Raw genomic sequence first — 10404 nt, forward strand, 5'->3', positions numbered from 1 at the left:
TCATTAGTTAATTTGGGGAGGGGAAGATAGGTGTTAGAGGAGAGGAAGGAACACCACAAAACTCCAACAGGAAGTGCTATTGACAAACTAGAATACATACTGTTTGTTCCCCTACTCCAAACAGACAAACTCAAGGTGCCCTTAACCAAATTTACTTTTTCAAAGTCAGGGCTGAGCTGACATCACATGACCAGTTTAAAAATACTAGCACACGATAACACCATAAAGAAATTAAGTGACAAGAAACCCTCCAGGTAAGAGCTGCACAGCAAGCTTATACAGCAAATTCAGCCAGATCTGCTGAATAACACTGCCTGGGACACAGGCACACCACACTCAAAAGATGATCTTAAACACTCTTAAGCAAGGTCAATTAATTATCAGAGGTACAAATACTTTAACACCACAGGAGCCAGCAATTTGTTTGGAGAGGTTTTTTTAGCTGGAGATCTGATCTAAAAAAGATATCAATTGTTCCTGAATCTAAATTTCAACATTCTAGGTACCTAAAGATTTTTAGGCATATAGACTTGAGGGGAAATTAAAAAATACTTCCAAATACTTGGCATTGAAAAGTTTAATGAATCGAATACTCCATTCAACTTACTTCTTGGTATGTAAAAGTTGTTTTATTAATCAGCTGTGGTCACAGTACAAGACAAGACTTTCAGTATCAAGATGTTAAGAATATTTGACATTCATTTTAATTTTCCAATTCTACAATAAAGACACTGAGAGACTGGTCTCTTGCTCCTGCTGTTAGAGGCTAGTCTCAAATCCAGTACAATAAGAAAAAATTAAAAATCACACACTGCTTTGAAGTAACATTTTTTAATGTCATTTCCACTAATTAGCCTGAAAAGGTTTCACATGAAAGTCTCATCATTACAAAAACATTAGAAGGGGTAGTGAATGAAAAAAGTAGAAAAGAGCTTAAACCATCTGTAGTAGCCACTGGTTGAAACAACAGCTCCTATTTGAGAGAAACCAAATACCCAATTACATTATCTAAACATAACTATGCATTTAGAAAAGGAAGGAGACCTGATTAAGCAAGGACTTTAAAGAAAAAATAAATTTTCTGAAGAAATCTGTAAAGCCATACTGTTTTTCCCTGTTTCCTAGTACTATCTTACTCATGGTTAATTGCTTCTACACTTGTATATAAAGGGCTTCTACACTGGTAGAATATCAGTCCTGAATTGCTATCATCTTTGCCCTTGAATACTAGCATACCTTCAGTCACATTATTTTTCCTAGTGTGTTACTTTGTAGGCCATGCCAAGACAATCTTCTATAAGGAAAGTTTTTCTTGGCTCATAACTGTAAATTGAGATTGCTGCTGCACAAGACCCAAGATGAGGATTTGCTATTCTCTGCAGGCCTTAAAGGCCCATCTTTATCCAAGCTCTGAAGTTCCCACCCTCATGCCAGATCATCTAACAATCATGCTGCCACTATTACATACTTCTGTTTCCACAAAAAGCTTTTGGCTAGTCTAGCTCCCAGATGTTTTAACAGGCCCATTACCACCCACAACTATGCAAAACATTAACAGTTGTTTCATAATAATAACACGTTCAGGCCAGTATGCAACTTTTCCAAGCTCACAATCACTTATTCAACCTTTTGGTACACACTTGAAGTAGTATCCAATCTTGACAAGCATCCCACAAAAGTAACTTCCCTTTTGGTTTAAAAAAAGGGAAGAAAAACATGCTATTAAACCAGTGACGGGTTATACCAGGAGAACTACCATTGTTACCAGGAGAACTCCCAGCACCAGGGAGAGGATAGCTTAAACCAACTGCCAGCAGTACAGTAAAATGTCAAAGAGAAAACATGCACCATTATTACTTACCTTTTCATTTGGATCAGACACAGACGAATACAGTTTATGTGAAGTTATAAGGCACCATCTTGAACACAGCGTTTCACACTACAGAAGAAAGAGGGAGTTAAACCATTTTCTCCTGTTACCATCTACCATTAAAAACATTTCACACACTGACATCCTGAGGAAACCTCCATACCCCTTTCACTCTCTCATCAAGTGGATGAAAGCTCATACAGAACTGCCCTTCCCCAAGCACACACCCACAAACAGTAACCAGAAACAATTCAGAAATTCTAGATAAGAAGTCATTAGCTTAGGTATAAGCAGAGCCACACTTGATCACCCATTGGAATCAAAAAGATTGCAAAATCCTTAACATTAAATATTGTCTAGCAGGAAGTATGAAACAGTAGTGACTGGTAACTGCCAGAACTCAGAATCTGTCAATTCTGTCTGAAAGAACTGTTTTCAAGAGCTGCAGAAATCTAAGTAGTAGAAAGTAAAGGCTCTCCTGCGAGAAGGTTCTCCTCTATTTTTGGGGAAAACAATATGAATATGGACTACATTAGAAGACCAAAAAATAAGGAACCATATGTTCATATAAAGATGTTAATTAGAGAATTCACTTGCACCTTCCACAAGGGTAGTGAACTTGAGATAATTGAAAAATCGCTAAAATTTTAAGTTTCCTGAAAGCTTATACTGATCTGGAAGTAACAGTGGCTGGCAGCAACTGGAATGAGAACACTCCCTACACAGCCCTCTGGCCTGATCAAGTTTGAAAATAATTCTCATGTTGCATCACAGAAAGCAGAAAACAGCCCAGGACTGAGAAGGCCATCACATTTGTAATGCAGCTGATACTATAATCTTATGAAGGAAAAAATATTTCAATAAAAGTACTGTAATACAGAACTAAAGGAAACCTTAAAGCATACCATCTCATGCCAGCTCCAACCAAACCTCACGAGCAGAAAGCTACTATAGTTTCACAAACCATTTAGATGCCATTCACTAGTGGTAGACATAGCATACATTGTTCCCAGATAATCCAGCTGTGCTTAATTCTTCCAGAATGATTCATGTATATTAATTATTCTGAAACTATAAAAAAGTCAATTGAAAGCAACTGTTCCACCCTGTTTCACATGCTGGGCTCTTTCCCCTTCACTTTTTCTTTCACTGGGGGTTTTTTGCTTCTTTCATTTTTCTCACTTTACTCCTCAAAAATAAAACCCAGAGCAAACTGAAATGCGAATCATTTGATATACTAGAATCAAAACAACCAGAGGTTGGGGTTTTTTGGGGTTGTTTGTTTGTTTGTTTTTTGCAAGGATATATTACTCCTATCTGAGGATATAACAGTACAAGCCTTTTCAGGCATTAAAGGGATGCAGTTAAGGACAGAATTCTGGCAGTTGCAATCACACCTACCAGCTGGTCCTTATTGCAAGGTTACAGAGCGACTGTAACATCTTCAGTGATTGTATTCTGCTCTAGATACTGTCAGAGGGAAGAGGAAGGATAGCTACAGCAGTAGCAGCAGAGTACACTCTCCTGCTCCAGAGTACACAGAGTCAAGCAGATTGAGTTCCTCTCCTCTGAAACACTATTGACAGAAGTGCTTGAGGGACAGCAAATAGTCTACAGAAGGTCATACAGGACACACACGAAAAGTCTCCACCGAGTTAATATTATTCATTGGAGAAAGTGCTTGTTAAGGGTCAGTGAGGCTAATCTAAATACTTGCAGTTAGCAGGGGAAAAGGGGACAACCAAGCAAGGGAGAAAAAGCTTCTGAACTTTCTTGTAAACACCTTTTATACAAAACTGGGTTTGAATGCTTATGAGAAACCAGAAGAGCTATGCACAGATGGAGACTGGAAGAAGAGGCTATGATGGGAAAAATCAGTTAGAATTAAGTTGTAGAATCTTAGCCATCTTGAAAAAAGCCTTGTTCAAACTTTTTATACAGAAACAGTAAAGTTGCCAAGCAATTAAAAAAAATGGAAAAACTTTAAAAAACACTCAACTCTGTTTTTACACTACAGAATTGGACGGATTTCACATAAAAATCTTGTAATAGCCTAACCTAATTACGTACCTATGTTTAAAAATTTAGCTGCCTCCTCTCACATACACACAAATCACGTAAAAAAACCAGGTTCAGCCATGAATCGGATACATGTGGGGTAACTTCCTAAAACAAATCAAGCCTATTGCTCAACTCAGATGGGAAGTTCCAACTCTAATTCACAGCTTTGGAAAGAAGAGGTTCTGTATGTATCTGTACCAATATACACTAAGGTTTAAGAGCTTGCTTAATCTAGAATCCACTTCAAGAAAAGTCTCTGTAGAGGTCTGCTCCCAGACACTATGAGCAATTGAATAATTACTTAAAAATAAACAAGCATATTGTAAATAATGCACGTCTAAGGCCACAAAGGAACACTGCTAAATTGCCATCTCCAAATCCACAGCTATTCAGGTGTCATCACCTACTCCATGTTCCAAAGTTCCTGCCATAGGTAGGTTCATTAAAAGCTACACTGAAACCCCCAAAGAACTCTCAAACCACCAACCCAGCAAAACTAATCTAACTCTCAACCTACATCCTTAATCGGCTGCCTCCACAAAACCACACATGCCCTAGGTATTATACCCTACTTAGAAATTTCCTCAGAATACTGCAAAGAGAGCTCAGCTTGATCTAGTGACTTTTTTGTATCCTGCAAAACTAGGAGAGGGCAGTAGAGTCATCAGGTATAACCTATTTTTGTCATGACTTGTTACTTCAATTTGATAAAACTTTCGACTCTTGAAAGCCCAAGAATGCAGACTATTAATTTATGAGAGCTCAGCTCTGAACTTCTGCATTTGGCTTAGAGTTTCCCACCTCTAATGAATCTTCAGAAAATGGTGTTAGCACTGTATTTTAGAAAAGCATCTTGCTTTATCTATTAATGGTGCAATAGCCAAACTGAGCTGAAACCTAAACAGCTGTAACAGTTACAGAATAACTTCATATAAAAAAATTCAAACTACACAGTAACTTGTAGAACAGTATGCCCATTGCACACTGCCACTTTGAGACCTCACAGAGAACCTGCCTCCCCTCAGAGACCCAGTGCAGCCCTAGGAAAGCTCTTCAGGTGGTTTAAGGACACAGCATACAACAGCAAAATAGATCATTAACTCGTTTTTCAGATATGGTTTACCCGTGTGTTTTTAAAGGTTTACATGCCCTCACTGAGGAAGGAAATTTCCTCGCCATACTGGTCAGCTTGTAAATAACTCATTGATACTGAGCTTTACAGGCAGAAAAAGGTCTCAGTGTTGAAACGGAGGTACAGAATTCCAGATTTCAGACAGGAAAAGCATCATATATCAACATTTGCTCTAAGTCTAGTATGGGAAGGAATGTATATTTTAGAATTACTAGAAAATACAGTAAGCAATACCGAATAGTAACAGCCAAAGTAGCACACCTATTTTCACTAGACTTAAATTCGACTTTCTTCCATTAAGATTTTTGCCCCTACATTTTCAGAGATTCAGGTTTCAGATACTATGAGAATAACCCCCTTATCTTCGTGGTGTATCTACTCGTAGCCATCAGTATTCATGAGCAGTTATAAACATGAAGACAATGGGGGCTTTTTCACATTTTGATTATACAGCAAATGTTCCCAAATCTTTTTTATTTCAACTCATTTGACATCGTAATTCCCTGTCTATGGAACTTTACTGATAGAGTATGTATAAAGCACATAGGAAGCAGGCATCTTCAGGTGGCTGCAAGACTTTCAATTCATAAGGCAGAAAATGCAGCTTCCTAGTACAATATTTTATGAATCTTGTAAACAGTAAAGCAAACATAATGCTTCTGTTCTTTTCTCTAAGGAAGCGCTTTCCTCTCCTTTGTACTCCCAGAGTCTTGGAGAGCCAAGCACTTGTAACTGTAAGCAGATCCCCCTGAAGCCAACTGCAAACACAGATGTAGGTTCTGTAAAGCACACTGCACTACACATAAGAGTTCTTTCCCTCTGACCGGGTTTGAGAAACATTCATAATTCTAAGAACAGAAAATCTGGTTTTCGTATTTGCCAACACAGCACACAAACTACAAACAAGGACACACTCATCCATCTAAGGCTGTTTCTTTAAAGTCAGCCATTCCTATGCCCATGCAGCTTCTCCTCTGTGCCAGTCCCTGAAGTTCATATAGTCACATAGTGAACCAGACATGGGAATACAACCACCTGAGAAGATATTCAAAAGGAGTGTGGAAAAATATGTTCTCAGGTAGACTTTAGTCCAGCTTATCCAAGATATTTACACAGTAGTGCTGGCACAAGTTGGAGGGAGACAGGAGCTCAAAAGGAGCAGCCTGTGATCAAGACCTAGCAGCTGCAGAAAGTTGGAACAGTTTCTCATGCAGCAGCTTAAACAGCTCCAGGAAGGCTGGCTAGCACCTGCAAAACAGATCATGGCAGTGTAACAATCAATGCAAGTTTGGGGCAGGCAAAATAACGAAATAATTAAAGCACAAAGTGTTTCAGAACAAGAGTGCCATTTTTTACTCAGTGTAGACTTAAATGATCTCAACTTTTTGTCCTTTCAGAATTAACTTTTGCCCATAGGACATGGCACAGCATGCTTTCTCTACAAATTCCAAAAAGCTACTCCTGGAAGCAGAAAGAAAACTAGAAATCTCCACCTGCATTATGCTTTGATAGTGCTTGTCAGTACTAAAATCTGTAGTTTACATACTAGAAACAATCACTGAACTCCAGAAGTCTATGGCTACATTCGTCTCCCCAGATTGGTGATCATGTGAACTCCCTTCCCTAATGACAAATGATACCAATCTTGCATCCCATCAGCCTGATGCTTCTGTTCTCAAACAACTGGGAAAATTTTTCCCTGGAATAACAGCATGCTAAAAACAATATCAGAAGAGAGCAAGGAGCTCCTACTGCACAGATAACTTCCATGACTTAAACGCTGGGTGCACAGATGGCAGAGAAACTTTCCACCCATTTAGTTCAGTGATTAGAAAACTGATCTACACGGATGAAATCTATATCAGCAGTTTACCCTTGAATTCATGAAGTATTTATCACTTTGTTCTACACTATTTTAAACCTTTTGAGTCTGACAGTTCTCTCAAAAGAGTTTCACAACTGAAATAGCAAAAGCCATCCCTCATCCTCATTCTGTAACTACAGACTTCTTTCAGCATCAGATTTTCTCCCAGCTCCAGAAGTGCAAAGCACTCAAAATGAAATTTTGGTTATATTCTAAACAGAACCAGTTCTGCATAAAACCTAAACAGAAGTGATAGGCACTAAATTAGAAACACTGCAAAGAATCAAATCCGCAGCTCAGTGGTTTTTTGCATCCTTCTCCTGTGGTCCTTTATCAATTCCCACATGAAAGTAGCAAAGGAAATTAAGGACATCTCATTAGCTACTAGCCTTTGCAAAAATTTTAACAGCTCTTAGTACACTAAAGTTTGAAGACATCAATTATATTATTTGTCTGTCATCAAAACATTAGAGAATCTATGAAAGCAATTTCCAGGCAAATTTGTTTTATTAGATGTTTCCCAATATACTGTTGTCTTGACGCTGACTTTCATACACAGATATTAAAGGTTAGAAATCACTTCAGTTACATAAATCACAACACTACTAGGTAGCTAAAAAAAACCACTTTATTTCACAAAGGTGCCGTTAATGTAACATTTCCATTCTGCTTACACTGGTGCAGTCAGACCACGCCCTTGAGATGCCACATAGAAGGAGACAAAGTAGGCCTTTTTCAGGGAGGTTCCAAAGGACTGACACCAAAGTCTTAGGACTATTTAGTAGGAACAGCAGAAGCGTTCCACATCTATATATACACACACTTAAGGCTACCAAAAATAAAGGAGGACAAGCCCTCTGTTAATTTCAAGTCATCATCTCCAATTAAACAACTTTTTTGCTTTTCAAGAAAACAAGTTTACTTATGTATATTTCCTAAGGAAAAATACTTGCATAAAACACACGCTATTTTCCTCTTTAATCCCTTCTCAAAATGCCCTGCCCACATAAACCACCTCTTTTACATGATCCCTAAAGACATGTGATGAGTTCTTTACAGCACTGCTAGGAGGGAACATTTCTAGACAGAAATCTATCCTACACCACACCCCCAGGGGTACATTGGGGAAAACATTTTCTGCAAGTCACTCCTTTCTTCTCCACTGGCACCTGCAGACGTCCACATAAATTTTCCTTTTCAGGAAAAAAAAAATAATTCTTCCTATTGTAAACAATTAGAGATATTTTGCACTACTCTTCCCATAATTAAACTAGTTGTAGTGTCATTCAACTGTTACACAACACTATGTGTTAATGCTGCCTGTTCTTATCTAAAATAATCTTCTTCTAACACAATCTGTAGAAGTAACAGATGAAAATAAAGCAAGTGCCTCAGCGAAAGCACCCTAAGTATCTGGGGTAAATGGGTGGGTGAGGAGAGAAGAGATAACAGTTCCACGAAGCTTTCTCTATTAGCCAAGATTTTCCAACTAAAAATAGCACAAAACTACCCTCTACCCCAGAGCTTTGATAAGCTCTCGTTTAACAGAGGGAGAGGGCAGAAGGAAACTGGAATCACAGAATGACAGGATCATCTGCGTTGCAGAAGATGCCCGAGATCATCGAGTCCAACCAGTGCCCGAACATCACCATGAACTAGACCATGACACTGAGTGCCACGTCCAGTCTTTTCTTAAACACCTCCAGGGACGGTGACTCCACCACCCTGAAGCATCAAAACCCTGTGCAGCAGCATAAAATTAATTAAAAAAAATAAAAATAACTAAACCGCCATGGTCTCCCGGCAACACGCCGATTGTTTACACCAAGGAACGACCTCTCGGATGCTGGCAGCCCTCAGGCACAGTAACCAGAAGGCAGCTCTCACAGCTGCCCGGCACCGCCGCCCCCCAGCCGGCACCCGCAGGCACCCCCGGCCGCTCCCCGCCGCCCACCCGGGGCCAGAAGGGGCAACCCCCGGTACCGCCGCGGCCGCAAGGCCCGGACACAGAGCTCCCCTCACCCAGCCGGAGGTTCCCGCCCGTCACACGGGGACGCTCCTCGCGGGGGGCTGACATCCAGCTTCCCTCTTTCCCCCCGCACACAGGGAACAGCCCCCGCCCGGCGAGCCCATTCGACTCCATCCACGGGGACCCTCCGCCGCCCCGGAGCGCGGCCCCGCAGCTCAGTGCCCGCTCCCAGGCCGGCCCCTCGGCACCGCTCACCCCCGGCCGCCCCCGCCGGCCGCCCCAGCGCAGCAGCACCGCCGCCGCCGCCGCCGCCATGTCCGCGCGCGGCCGCCGCTGCCCGGCCGCCCTTTCACCCGCGCCGGCGCCGCCGGGGCCCCGCCGCGCGCAGCCAATCCCGGCGCGCGCCCGTCTGCCCGGGGCGGGGAGGGGCGCGAGGGGCCCGCCGCATGTGCCCCTCCTCGGGGCTGCGCTTGCGCGCGCCCGTGGCCCCGCCCCCCCCGCGCGCGAGCTGAGCCCGTGCGCGCGCGGCGTGAGGGGCTGCCCCGGGGCGGCAGCGATCCCCGAGCGCCCACATGGAACCATGGAATATCCTGGGTTGGAAGGGACACAGCTGCTCGGGAATTTCATTCAGTGATGCTTGAACAAAGAAATCACAGATTATCCTGAGTTGGAAGGGACCCACTGGGATCATCCAAGTGCAACTCCTGGCTCTTCACAAGACGTCCCCAACAATCATACCATGTGCCTGAGAGCGTTGTCCAAACACTTCTTGAACTCTGATATCAGGCTTGGTGACTGCTTCCCTGGGGAGCTTGTTCCAGCGCTCAACAACCCTCTGGGTGAAAAACCTTTTCCTAATATCCAACCTAAACCTCCCAACACAGCTCCGTGCCATTCCCTCACGTCTGGGGCTGCCTGTGCACCTGCCAGCAGCCACAGCAGTACAGAGAGGAGATCCATCCACCCACCGGACTTCCCCGGGGTGAGGGTGAAAAGTGCAACTGTGTCAGCTGCCTTATCCAAGCTCCTGCACTGTGGAACACAAGCAAGGCCAGCATGAGAGGGGTGCTGCTAATCTTCTGCAGGAACTACTCACTGCTCAGCTCCCCAGCACACAGTACTCCAAGTCATCCTCTTCTAAAGTGACCCCTGCAGCTGAGTATGGGTTCTCCGCTGCAGGTGTCCTGGATTTCAGCTGATAGGGATTGGCACTACTCCGTCACGTCTAAGTGAACTGTCATCCCAGGAAACATTATAAAAGAGTTCTACCATGATAAGAGTGCCTAAGAAGCATCACTGTTACCATCTCAGACTTCTGTTGAAATACAACAGAAGCAGAAGCTGCCCACAACACAGAAGTGTAAAAAAGGCACCATCCAAGTTGTTCAAAGCAGTGTTCACAAAGCATAACACTTTTTTCCTTTAAATAGTGTTATTTCCAATATTTGGTTTTTTCCTGCAATGGTAATGTGCGAAATGAGGGTAGACCTGAGCGTCCTCTTTATCCT

At 42.4% G+C, this 10404-nt stretch overlaps 1 protein-coding gene across 2 annotated transcripts in view; it reads right to left on the reverse strand.

Moving 5' to 3' along the window:
• PCCA (propionyl-CoA carboxylase subunit alpha) overlaps nucleotides 1–9249 on the reverse strand; it is a 278565-nt gene extending 269316 nt beyond the window's left edge. Inside the window, exons 1-2 of one of the 2 annotated variants that reach the window (XM_051780610.1) lie at nucleotides 9152–9249; nucleotides 1862–1939 (exon numbers count right to left, since the gene is read on the reverse strand). In XM_051780610.1, coding sequence (XP_051636570.1) covers nucleotides 1862–1939; nucleotides 9152–9211 — 138 coding nt within the window. In that variant the 5' untranslated portion in view covers nucleotides 9212–9249. Of the gene's footprint in view, nucleotides 1–1861; nucleotides 1940–8949; nucleotides 8972–9151 lie in introns of those variants that run through there. The other variant, XM_051780611.1, reaches the window with a different exon arrangement.
• Nucleotides 9250–10404: the final 1155 nt, after the last annotated feature.

This window comes from Manacus candei, unplaced genomic scaffold, assembly GCF_025592945.1.
Source record: "Manacus candei isolate 608988 ecotype Guabito, Panama unplaced genomic scaffold, ASM2559294v1 h1tg000014l, whole genome shotgun sequence".
Taxonomy (NCBI): Eukaryota; Metazoa; Chordata; class Aves; order Passeriformes; family Pipridae; genus Manacus; species Manacus candei.